The sequence below is a fragment of the Podarcis raffonei genome, chromosome 6 (assembly GCF_027172205.1).
Source record: "Podarcis raffonei isolate rPodRaf1 chromosome 6, rPodRaf1.pri, whole genome shotgun sequence".
Lineage (NCBI taxonomy): Eukaryota > Metazoa > Chordata > Lepidosauria > Squamata > Lacertidae > Podarcis > Podarcis raffonei.
Genome location: NC_070607.1, coordinates 6,716,656 through 6,730,044, shown reverse-complemented (window position 1 = coordinate 6,730,044; position 13,389 = coordinate 6,716,656). Strand labels below are relative to the sequence as shown.

General features: G+C 40.5%; 1 protein-coding gene across 3 annotated transcripts in view; it reads left to right on the top strand.

Annotated features, from left to right (window-relative positions):
* Positions 1-13,389, top strand: part of ACBD6 (acyl-CoA binding domain containing 6) — a 102,312-nt gene that overhangs the window by 33,240 nt on the left and 55,683 nt on the right. For all 3 annotated transcript variants that reach the window (XM_053391331.1, XM_053391328.1, XM_053391330.1), the window contains exon 5: positions 5,039-5,144. In XM_053391331.1, the coding sequence (XP_053247306.1) occupies positions 5,039-5,144 (106 nt within the window). The remainder of the gene's footprint in view (positions 1-5,038; positions 5,145-13,389) is intronic.

Sequence of the window (13,389 nt, the reverse complement as noted above, 5' to 3'; positions counted from 1 at the left end):
GCATACTCTTGAGCAGAACTGGTTATTGCAATTCATTTGCTAAAACAGTTTTACTAGATTCTGATCCTGTTTCTGAGCACAATTCAAATTGCTGGTTAGAGCTCTCAATAATTTTGGGACCACTTCCTCCAGTGGGACTCTACTTAGGCATCAAGGGATAGAGTGCAGCTCATGGTTTGTCTGGTGGATGGAAAACATGGCTTAACTCACAACAGTATGCAGCAAAGAGACTACAATCTCCTGTGCATATTTGCGCATTCAATTAGCAATATGTTTGAACTAAGCCTTTGTATATAGAATGCACTTATGTGGAGGAGCAGGGAAATGCTCTCCTTTTTAAAGGAAAAAAGGTTGGCGTGAGTGATTTCCATAGCTGTCAACTTTTCCCTTTTCTTGCGAGGAATCCTATTTGGAATAAGGGAATTTCCCTTAAAGGGAAACGTTGACAGCTATGGTGATGTCACAGACATCTCATAAGTATACCTGACAATTGAATAGTCATATTACACACACTATCAATTGTAGGACTTTTTGGTAGTAGCGGGGAGAAAATTTGATTTTGCTGTCAATTACAATTTATGATTTAAGTGTTGGTAATTGTTACTTCCCCAGCAGCAGAGATGTAGCCCGAAGGAGAGAGATCTGTATCCCCATGGTCATAGGGCTGGGTGGGGCAGGAGTGGCAAAGGAATTTGTCAAGGAATTTGCCATTTGTAGAAGCCTTCAGGGGGTTTACTTGCATTCTTACTTTCTGACAAGCACAATGGACTTTTACTTTTAATTTTAACTAGATAGGCGCTAGAGTATGTAGCAAAGGCTACATTCCCTTGTGTTGTAAAAGTCAAAAAACATGTTGCATTGAGGGAGGTGGTTATGCTATGACTTTTCAAATGCTTGGTAATCTTGAATTTTGTGCATACTTCTTTCATGCATGGGCAATTGGCTGACACATGTCTTGTCATGTCCTAGTTATTCTCTGAGGACAGCACAGAAGTGTGCAGGCAAGTGGGCAACACTTCCACCCTGGGGAGCCAGACTGTTCAGAATAAACTTGAGTTATGGATTTATTCAGCTTGTAAAACCTCAGCTGGCATAAATAATTGAGAAAGCAAAGGTTTGTCTGCAGTGCATACCTCAGGGACACGTGCCTGCTTCTCTCGCTCCCACCTCCCTTTCTTATGAAAATGATCCCAGTTGCACTGATAGATAATAACAACACCAAGCAATTAAAAGCTATGGGTGGCTGGAGAGAGGAGAAAAGGTTCACTTAATGAGCTTTTCCTCTTCCTGTGCCCAGGAGAGCCTCAGAAGTGACGGGGCGATTAAACGAAGAGATAATTATAGATTATGTGAAGATGGGTCCCTTGGGGGTAAGAAGGCCTTGACATAAACAGTAACTGTTGCAACTGTGCCTTGGCTCCCATCTCTCTCTCTCTCTCTCTCTCTCTCTCTGCTTCATTGAGCTTCAGTACACTCAGTGGCAGTGTGCCAAGCAGAAAGGCAAGGCCACCTGTTTGTGGCACATGGGCCTTGCTGAGCAAGGTGGGATCCTTCAACCAAATCTCCTTCTACCACAACAATTAGACAGGTCCAGAGAAAGAGAGGGTACAGTGATGGAGCATAACAACCATCTCAGCTGTCTGTTTAGCTTCAAAGATGACCCAACACAAAGGTAGGCAGACAGGGAAGATTCTGTGCAATGTTTCCAGTGATGCAGAATAATCCCAGAGCCTTTTCTTTTAAAAGAGCAGAAATTTGAAAGACTCACTGGATAATATGAGCTGCTTGTGGGGCAAGATAAAAAAAAATGGGAAGACATTTCAGGGCTTTGTCCAGATAAACTGAGCACAAGCATCTTTTCTCCTTCACAAAGAAGTTCAAACTGCATAGACTATTTTAAAAAACTTAAATAACTTTTCTAAATAAACTGAGTTTCAATTGTTTAGTGAATTATCATCAAAGAAACAAGAGACGGCCAGGAGTGCTGCATTCCTCTTTTCACTAATCATCCTTCTGCTTCTGCCAGTTTTTTTAGTGCTAGTACCATTCAGTGTTTATTAAGTTCCAATTATATGTGTGCAGATTGGAGAACTGGGCCCAAACTAACAAAATTAATTTCATTAGGAACTAATGTAAGGTTTTGCACTTAGGCAGAAAGAACCAGCTGCACAAATATAAGATGGGGGACACCTGGCTTACTAGTAGTACATGTGTAAAGGATCTAAGTGGACCACAAGCTTAACATAAGTCAGTAGTGTGATGCAGCAGCAAAAAAAGTTAATGCTATTCTACGCTGCATCAATAGACGCATAGTGTTCAGATCAAGGGAAGCAATAGTAGCACTCTATTCTGCCTTGGTCAGAGCACACCTGGAATACTGTTCTGGGTGCCACAATTTAAGAAGGATATTGACAAGCTGGAACATGTGCAGAGGAGGGCAACCAAGATTTGATCATAAACCAACTTTATGAGGAGCTGTTGAAGGAGCTGGGTATGTTTAGCCTGGAAAAGAGGAGACTGAGAGGAGATCTGATAGCCATCTTGAAATATCTTAAGGGCTGTCACATGGAAGATGGAGCAATCTTGTTTTCTCCTGCTCTGGAGGGTAGGACCAATGGCTTCAAGTTACAGGATAGCAGATTCCGACTAAACATGAGGAAGAACTTTCTGACAGTAGGAGCTGTTCAACAGTGCAATGGACTCCTTCAGGAGCCCTTTCTCTCTCTTTTTTTTAGCAAGAAAGCCTTCAGATATATGATTTCCCCACTTACAACCTGCAGTAGTATATAGCACCCAATGTAGGTAAAAGGAAAGTGCATATGCTTAGGAGAAAGATTCTTTAGAGACCATATCCACAGTGAGGAGTAGGTCAGAGGAAGTCTGTTCTGGCATTTTTTCGGCAGCAGGAGCCCAGTATCAGCACTTTCGTTTTAAAAGTGCTACACTAGCAGAAGGGAAGGAGAAGAAATCCCTGAGTTCTGAAGAATGAATCATAATTCACAAAGCACATAAAGCTAAAGGAGTTAAGAAACAGCATAAGTGATGTGCCATTTGTTCTGGGGGTTTTTCTCACCTGTTTCAGCACATACGTGGTTTCTTGGAGGGATTGTTGCTTGCAAGATATAAAAGCCATCAATTATTGTATTGTTTTGTGTTTGAACTACAAAAGTGGTTATATCTTATTTGACCTCTTGATTAGTTTGTTATTGTCAGTATCCTGCATGCATGTAAGCTATACTTCAATTCGTGAATTGTGAGATTAGTTCCATTATAACCTGGAACCTTTTTTTGCAGCACGATGAATTTGAAGTTGGCACTGCTCCCATTGTAGCAAACTTATCGTTTGCTGAGACTTCAGCTCATAGTTTCTGCTTATGTTACTGTGGACAAACAAGCTAAATACCATCAAATTGCACCAGAGTATTTGAAAATGAGGCAATAAAATGGGGGTGGGGAGTGAAAACATGTTAATTGTAGCATTGCTCCTATCGTTTGAAAACTAACACTGATGGTTATGGGTGTTTTGTGGCTATCTTTCTGGTAGAACTGAATTTCTTTCCCCTTTGTAAGTCACTCAGGAAAGGTTCAGTTCTAAGTGAGGTATAATTTTTTTTTAGTTTAATGTGTTTTCTAAAGTGTGTATTATTCTGAACCAGACTAGACTGTTTTCAAACATGTTTCATTGTGTAAACATGAAGGGTAGATATACATCCTGGCGTGCTTTTAAGTCAGTGTCTTGGTTCTGTGTTTTGAGTTACTTTTGTGTTTCACAACTTGGAGAAATTCAGATTAAGAGTGCTAAAGTGTATCCACAAGATAAACCTGATCATACAGCAATGAAAGATTTTGACAGGGCACACTCAGCATTTCCAGTTTGAATTGTACCTCTATCATTGTATTTCATTCATTCATATATTCCACTTGTTTATGGTCACCTTATTTTAAAAAGGCAAGGTAGCTTAGGTTAATTAGAGACTACCTGGCTTATTGAGGCACACCAGAAAAGGGATGTGTGCATAGCAAAAGCCTTATTCATATCTCAGTTCAATAAGCCAAGGTATAATTGTCTGAATGTGGCCATAGGTTTCACAACAATGTTGGTTCAGTTTCATTGCCAGTTTGGTTTATGCGAACAGTAGTTTAGAAACCAAACCAACATTTGAGCTTACAAATGCACAACAAGCAAACTGTGGTTTAGACAAAGATTTGTCTGCATTTGTTTTCTACCCTCTCAGCACTTGGCTTCAGAAACACTTTAACCACCCTAGTGCAACAGCTTGTGGAGTTGGAGAGAGCCTATTGTACCTGCCAAACTTTGGTTTCTGATTCTAGTTCATTTGCTAATTGCAAACGATGGTTTGTTAGTTGAGACACCAACACCAAACCACATGTTATCTTTCCAAACCCTTCTGCCTTCCTTTCAAGCATCCTTTTGAGAAAATCTGGTTTGCTGCTCACCACTGGATGGTGATACTGAGATTACAGCCATTGGAGTTTTTGTTGGTGATCTTTTCCAACTAGCCCACTTTATATAAGTTATCTGTATCAAACTTGTAACTTGGGGGGGGGCGTCTTCAGAAATAGGGAGAACAGACCCTGGTGTGTAAATAATGGATGGCAGAAGGAATATTCCATATTTATTTTGCTAAGAAATACTTTCAGCCCCAGTGCATTAATATATATTAAAGTCTGTACATGTCAAATGGGGCTTTATAGAGATATATTAAGGGACAACTTTAGATACTAATTTATTATGAATCCGTGCACATTTTTCCTCAAGGCTGAAATTGGTTTGTGTTGGTTTTCTTCATTCCTTGCGGGAGGTTAGCTTTCAGTATATTGTTTTAGTTATGTGTGATGCAGAGTGTATCCCAACCTGAATTATGCTGTCTGCATTCAAAGCACTGGAAATCTGCAGTACTCAGTAATGCTGAAATGATTGAATTGGTGGAAAAGCCGGGCATCTTATGTTTGTGTAGTTCCTGTGCGTTGCTCAGTAACAGTACGTATTTGCTCACTCTCCCTTATGTCTTCTTAGGGAAGAAGATAAGAACATATTTGACTACTGCAGAGAAAACAACATTGACCATGTAACCAAAGCCATCCGATCAAAAAAAGTGGATGTGAATACGAAAGATGAGAAGGTATTGGGCCAGGGGAGGGATTAATCTGTCTTAAAGGCTGGTATGTCAAATTAATGTCTCCTCATTTCTCTAATCCTTCCTTGCAGCTGCTATATCTCTGCTGCAGTGTGTCTGACCAGACATCTGTTAGTGGAAGAATTGTCCAACTCTGCCACTCCTAAGCAACAATTACCTGACACATGGTTGGACTTTGACTTTTGAATGCAATAACAGTTACAGCAGGTCAGAGATAGGCTGGTGTTTAAAGCAAAAACAAAAACAAAAACACAAAACCCCAAGTGGCACCCCTCTTCCTCTTAATTAACATGGGGCACATGCCCTGGGGAAATTCTCTAGTGCAATCCTAATTGAAATGAATAGTTAATTTTAATGTGGCTGGTACAGGAAAGAAATTTGGCGGATTGTCCCTATGGATTTGATCTGTCTGCTTCCCACTCCACCTCTTAATGGCACCAAAAAACTTTCCAAAGAGGCCACATGCCTTATAGATGAGCCCTCTCTGGACTGATGGCAAAGATAGTGGGAGCTTAATTGAATAATCGTACTCTGGTTCAAGAAATACCTAATAAAGCAGTGGTGTAAATAGGAGTACCCTGTAATGTTTTTCATTGGCAATAGCTCCACATATGGAACACTCACTCTTATTAACTAAACTGTATTTGGACACCCTTTGCTGCCCTTCTGTATCTGTGCAGCAGATATTCACATCACTTGACCATAGGCTATTTGTGAACATGATTTTGCTGGTGTGGCTAAAATCAGTCTGGATTATGTGGGATGTACTTCATACAAATGACTTGCTTTATGGAGGGGTACCCATATTGTTCTTGACTTCAACATCAATTGTGTTGCCATTGTGACATATGAAATGGGCCTTAGAAATGATGGAGCAGCAGCTAATTCATTGCCAGTGAAGTGTCTTTATACCTTTGCCAAAAGAGAGGCAGCTCTTTCACTTGTCATCTAAAGGAGTTTTAGGGTAAAATATATGTCAGCGATGTTCCCTGAAAACTTATTTTTACAATAAAGTACTATATTATGGTCTGGCATGCTGAAGTGCTTCAGGCTTCTGTGAGCCATGCCTTTGAATGTGTACTCAAACCCACCCTCTACCCAATGTAACTTTGTCAGAAGGAACAAGCAGATTATGTTTCTAGCATTTTTTGTAGTGCCAGAAATTCTCCTTCTTGCCATGCCTTCACAATGAGAAGTAAAAATTTAACAGTGCAATTTATGCATACAGTGGTGCCCCGCAAGACGAATGCCTCGCAAGACGAAAAACCCGCAAGACGAAAGGGTTTTCCGTCGCGGAGGCGCTTCGCAAGACGAAGTTCCCTATGGACTTGCTTCGCAAGACGAAAACGTCTTGCGAGTCTTGCCATTTTCCCCCCGCTCCCCCCCCCTTTTTCAAAGCGGCTAAGCTGTTAATAGCCTTTTAACAGCTTAGCCGCTAAGCCGCTAATAGCGCTAAATCGCTAATAGCGCTAATCCGCTTAGCCGCCAATGGGGTTGCTTCGCAAGACGAAAAAACCGCTAGAAGAAAAGAATCGCGGAACGGATTCTTTTCGTCTTGCGAGGCACCACTGTACTGGGATTTTCCCTCTGCTTTCTCTATACTGAAGTTCAGCTTCATATAGGGAAATAAATTTTGTTTAGTGAGTTAGGTCCAGGCTTTACCTTCCATCCACAGAAGACTTTTCACCCAGTGGAGGGATCCTACTGGTGGAAATGGAGAAGGTGACCATTGCCAACTTCCCCCTTCCTCTACAGCACCTAATGCACTTCCCACACTGTTCCTCGGGGTCCCTCAACCTTCTGAAATGTACTTCCCATTGTTGGAAGCAAAGTCTGGATCCAACCGGAAGATAAAACCAGATAGGATGGCTGTAAGTTATCTCTTGCTCTGCACTGGTTGGAGAAGGGGAGGTATGGTATTTTGGTCTGCACTAATAACTCAGTAGCAGTGTTACGAGAATTATTATTATTACCGGAGCTGGACTTCGGTGTCCATGATGGCCATGGAGTGATGGGCATGGAGAAGCTCCTTCATGTATACTGGGCCGAGGCCATTTAAGGCTTTAAAGCTCAGCACCAACACTCGCAAAGCTTCTTTTTAAAGGCTTGAGAGTTTCCCAGATAGTAAATATCTGGCGTGTAAATGGTCAGACAAAATAAAACCTGTTTGACTTCCTAGTTACTATCTTTGCCCACTGACTATTTGTCCTGCTTTTGGCCTGTAACATGTAGTCTCTCAGCATATTGTGTTGCAGTGAACAGATGAAGTGCTTACGCATTCATAGACTGAGACGCCACCAATTCAGTTGGGTTCTCTTGTAGCTCTAAGCAGATTTCTGCCCTTTGAGCCATGACATTCCCGGCTGGGGTTCTGAATGCTGATGGCATGGCTTTTTATTATTAATCAGGAACTCATATGAATTAATTTGATGAAAGCAGGGGAGGGAGTTTAAAATTCAAGGCTAGAAACTCATCCTCGATGAAGTGAACTGAAACATCTGTGTGTTTCTACAGTACATTGTTCAGCTCTATCAGTATTGCCAGAGGTCACAGGTTGTTTAGCCATATAGGATAAATTTGTATAAATTGCAAGTCCAGGAATGGTTTGTGATTATTTTCTGGTGATCAGTAGTAATAAACCAGAACTGAACTTTCTGATATCTATAGCAATAAACTAGTAATCCAAGCCACTTCTAGGCTACTGTTAGAGTCATATGACTTTCTGGAATATCTGCTTCTAGAAAGATAGGGTATTCTTCAGTTAATGAATTTATTATATGCCCCATTCTTATCAAAGATGAAAACAACAGGTTCTTTCACACTTTTATTATCAAACCGTCAGCATCATTGCAACTCTTCTCATTACTTTTCCCAAGTCAGTGACTGTACGTGGAGGCTTCTTACATGACTTGGCCGTAGAAAAGTTTTATGTACAGTGGTACCTCGGGTTACATACGCTTCGGGTTACATCTGCTTCAGGTTACAGACTCCGCTAACCCAGAAATAGTACCTCGGGTTAAGAACTTTGCTTCAGGATGAGAACAGAAATCATGCTCCAGCGGCGCGGCGGCAGTGGGAGGCTCCATTAGCTAAAGTGATGCTTCAGGTTAAGAACAGTTTCAGGTTAAGAACAGACCTCCGGAACGAATTAAGTACTTAACCCGAGGTACCACTGTATAGCTATGAAATGCACTTTTAGTAGTACAGTGGTACCTTGGGTTAAGTACTCCTTTTCAAACCCAGGCAGCCTTTGGGAAGGTGGTGGGGAAGGTGCTCAAATCGCCTCAAGAGCATCCAACCTCCCAAAGGCTTTGGGAAGGAGGTGCCAGAGCCCTTGGGCACAAGCTGATAGAAAAAAAAGCACTGTTAAAACAATGCCAAAAGAGCTCTTAAGCAGGGCTGGGAGGAATTCATACGGATGTGGGGGGATTTCATGCTGTTCAAAAAGGGTGCCAGTCAGCTCTTGAGGATTATATCCTCTCTGCAGTCATGGGGAAAGGTTTTGAAATTGCAGGTGTCCCACCTCCCAGTCCCAAATTAGCCGAAATCGCCTTCCTTTTGAAGGAAATGTGCCCCATGCCCCACCCAGGCTGCAAATAGAGGCTGCTGTATGAGAGCAGCAACAACTTTGGGCAATCTCCCCCAAAGAAAGCTCAACGACTCTTGCAGGTATGTGCCCACCCCTGGTGCCGCTGTGAGCAATCACATTCACACACACACACATGCTCTCTCTTGAAGCCCCAGGTAGAATCAGCTGCCTTCGCCCGCTCCTCTCGGTGCATCCCTCAGATTTGAAGGTGGCAGGTCAGGTGTTTGCTTTGTGGTTCTCTTCACCTCACCACCCATTCCTCTTTTGTGCCAGGAAAGGCCTCTTATTTAAATTTTTTCGCTTGTGGGGTAAAGCTGTTCAGAGCAGGAAATAAAATGGAGCCTCTCTGATCTTGCAGTGGGCACTGACTAGCCGAGAGGAAGCCATGAAGAAATTTGCTAGTAAAAACTCATTGTAAAGAGTGCACTTTTTGCCATGCGCATTACATTCACCAGCAAACACTTCTTTTGGTTTCAAGGTTCTGAAAATTGAGGTGCTCATTAGATTCAATTGTGCACTAGACTCGAGTAAATACAGTAATTTTATTTAAGCAACAACTACAAATATGCCCAGTGTTGGTGGTGAAACTGGTATAACTTTGACACCTGAGATGTATATTTTTAGGTCACACCTTTTTGTGATTGTAAGGTGTTTTAAACTGTTTTCAGTATTGTATTTTAAATTATAACCGAGTCAGTTGGGCAGGGTACAAATAATAAAATGATTATTGTAAACTGCCGTACAGCATGTTGGGGCGGGTAATAAATTAATATAACAAAAACAATCATACAATTTTTTCCAGTCCAAAAAATGATACAAATGAAACTATAAACATTATAGTAAATTAAAATATTTGTTGTATGTAAGCTTTGGAACAGTTTGTAGACCTCAGTATTTTCATGCAGATAAAAAATATATACTGGTAGTTTTCCGGAAAAAAAGTTCAGAAAATACCATCCCTATAATGTAATTGAGCAGCAGTAACTTTGACTATTTTTTGTTAAACTTAATAATGTTTAATTCATGTTCAGTATTGAATTTATGAACAGTCATCAATTTCCCTTTACCTTTATGCAGAAGATGTAAGGTAACTTATATCCAGAAGCAAGTGGAGTTGGGAGTTGGTGCTGTAGTTAAAAACAAAAACAGTTTCCCATCATGTCATTGGCATAATATGCTTGGTATGCTACCATACTGCAAGCCTTTTCCATGTTTTATATTTTTGAAAGTACTTTTCTGACATCAAGTCCCAAGAATGTTGCTTATTTAGTAATCCAGTCAGACGCAGTAGCAATGCTATCAGCATCACTACCTTTGAATCTTGCCTCCCAAGTTATTTGCAGCAGTGTGGATTGCCTGTAACAATATTTTAATACACTGCTTTAAAAAGCATTTCACTCACTGTGCTGAAAGAAAATATTTAATAAGAAATGTTTGCATTTCTTCCCATGTTTTCCAGTGCTTTTCAGAGCCGGAGGAGGAACAAAAAAGATCTATTTTTCTATTCCCTCCCCCCCGTAGGTGCATCAAGGTAACTGGACATAATATTGCAGCAGTGAATACAATATTTCTACTGAATGAGCCTTTTAGTTAATCTTTGCTATGCTGTCTCTTTCTGTCTGAATTAAGAACAGTCCCTATACATGTTGTCTTCAGGCACACACATGTTTGAAAGCAGGCAATTCTTTTCTTAGCCTTGCTTTGTTTGTGCCTAGACCTGTGACATGCAGCAAAGCAAAATTTATGTGCTGTTCACTTGAGAAACTGCTATACAGGCTGGCCAAGTGAGGCATGGAAGATTTAATAGGCAGGGTCACTGTACTTGGGATTAGATTTATGCATTTTTATTCCAGATCATTTAGAGCGTAAGAAGTATCCTCATTCTTTTGCAGCTAAAACGTGTTCTCCATGAGAAAAGAACAAAATAGTAATGGACATCCGGAATATATTTTGGGCTGGGCTGGGCTGGGCTGGGTATATGATGTAATTCCTTGAGAATGAGGGAAACCAGCAGAATGTGATATTGGGAACAGAAGTCGGCTTCCTGTGAATCTTAGCATTTCCGTTTTTTTGCTTCGATACCTGTGAAAATATGCTTGAAAGTGTGTGGGTAATAGCTGAAGGTTGTGAACAAACTTTGAGTAGTCAAAGGCCTAGGTATTTCAGTAACCTGCCTTTGACCTCACCCCTTCTATTGACTAGAAAGATTAGACCAATCCTGAAAAATGTGCTTAACCTTCATAATTATTAGTTCCAGAATTTAGCTTTCCTTTTCACAGAATTTGGATTACCTGGGCACAGAATTTTCATTCTTTCAATGCAGTGTAGACAGCCTTGATTTGGAGCATAAACTAATTCTGTACATATATTAGACTAATCTAAGGTTGAATACATTTTATGCAAGAGATGGGGCATGTTAGAAATGCAAATGAATAAAGTTACTTTGGGACTCATTTGAGGGCACAGCTCCTAGCAATTTTCAATTTACGGTTTGGGAATAAAATGAATAATCTAGTGGCCTACAGTCCTCCTGGGGATGCTGTACAACTGTTAAACACCATAGATTTTGGGCCAAAGATGGACAGGCTGTTCAGCTCATGAAACACTTCCAATTTGGCTTTTGGCGCTGGAGTATTGCTGATTTCCATAAATTGTTTATGCTTAATCAGTACAGTTTGCAGCATGGGAAGGCCAGACTAACACTGTCCATAACCAGGGTTCTCCCCCGCCCCTTCAACACCAAATACCATTTGTGAAATTGTTGGCATTAAGATAATGAGTAAGAGTCTTACTAGAATGTATCACCGAATGGTTTACACTTAAAATTTAAAAATGTGATTATTTAGCACAATGCATAGTATTAGAGAGGTTGCTTTCAATAAACAGTGTCATGTGTATTAGCACATGTGATATATCTGCCTCCAACCACCCAGCTGGTAATCAAAGGCCTTAGTATTGCCAATTCTTCAAATTTATAACCTTTGGAAAGATATGGAGATATAGGTAATGCAATTTGGAAGCGCAAGTATGGATATTTTTTATTTGCCTTTGTTTGAGACCCTAGAAAACAACATGCTGTAATGTGGAAGCTTTTCTCATTTAAATAGGAAGGCTAGCACTTGCAATATTACTCTCGCGAAATGAATTTTTTTCAATTAGATTCTAGGCTACGTTGGTTGCCACTTTTTCTCTCTTTTTTTGTTGCTGATCCTGTACCTTTAACTGCAGCCTGATATATAGACATTTAACAAATGTAGGTTTGTCCGCCACCTGCCTCACCTGCTTTCCAAGAAAAACAGTATGGATTTGTGTCACACTGCTTTTAAAGGCACAAGGCCAGAAACTTTAAAAAGGTACCAAACCAAAGCTATTCAAAAATGCCTAAAGGCATCTGTACATAGCAGTTTCTACCTGGCCTGCAAACACAGGTAACAGATGCCTTTAGGCATTTTTGAATAGCTTTGTGTACAGGACACTACAGATATTTATTTATTTATATTTAACAAAATGTATGTACTGCTTGATTGTAGATACAACTTCTATGCAGTTTACATATGGTATACATGTTAATGCCATGTTGGCAGTAGACATACAATATTGGGCAAATGTTAACCCTGTTTTGCACCCTTCCCACTTGGAGATCCTCCACACACACACCTTGGCATCTTTTTTCTTTTCTTTTTAAGGAAAAGCTCGTATTTCCTTGAGATGCATTTTTACACGCAGCTTTTTAATTTTGGCGTTCCAAGTTTTTGCTCTTAGGTTGTTGGTGGAGAAAGAGAACTTGCCAAAAATTAAGCTGTGTTGCAACCCCAAGTAAGTTTGCACCTGTTGTTTTAGACTGCCAGAGAAGAAACTGCAGGAAGCCTAGGCTGGAGTGGCAGCCACAATGGAAAGCAGAAAAGTGCATGTGTGAGGAAACCACCTAGAGAACTGTTTGGACACAAAACAGAACCTAGCTATTGCGTGGGGAAAGCTAATGCCTGACCTGGAACCATTTGTGGATAAGCCAGGGTAGGGGGAACCAACAGACTTTTCAATAGGTAGAGTTGTGATAGAGCTTAGTGAATAATGCAACCTTCTGCAATCTTGGCAGAGCAGGCCGTCTCTCCGTTCTAGACCTAGTCACTCCTGACATGGAGAATGGACTATAAATGACAGATGAATAAACCAGACTTTTATCAGTGAATTAATTTAAAATCATTTTTGCTTTTGCCAGATATGTTAAGATCCACACACTCCTTTTCAATTCCGTGCTGTATAATTGAGTGCAGTAAGGTTTAATAATTCATAGAACTAATCTGGGTGCCATCTATGTTTCTAAAAAGAATAATTGCCCAAACCCATTCTAATTCATGGTTAATTAGTGTACTATCAAAATAATGTGTTACAAAATTAATTACTTGTTGGGTTAAAAGTGAGCTGAAAAGCTTAATGCGTGGAAGCCTGAGACAGCATTTTCCTACTTAAAATAATGATCTACATCTGCTGCCTTTCTGAATAACATGTAGAATGAAACATGCATTGGGTTAGGTGCAGGTGTCATCCATCCTTCTCAACTTCAAATGTAAAGCTTTGCTGTGTGCTTAAATACCTTGCTTGCTTGCTTGCTTGCTTGCTTGCTTGCTTGCTTGCTGAAGA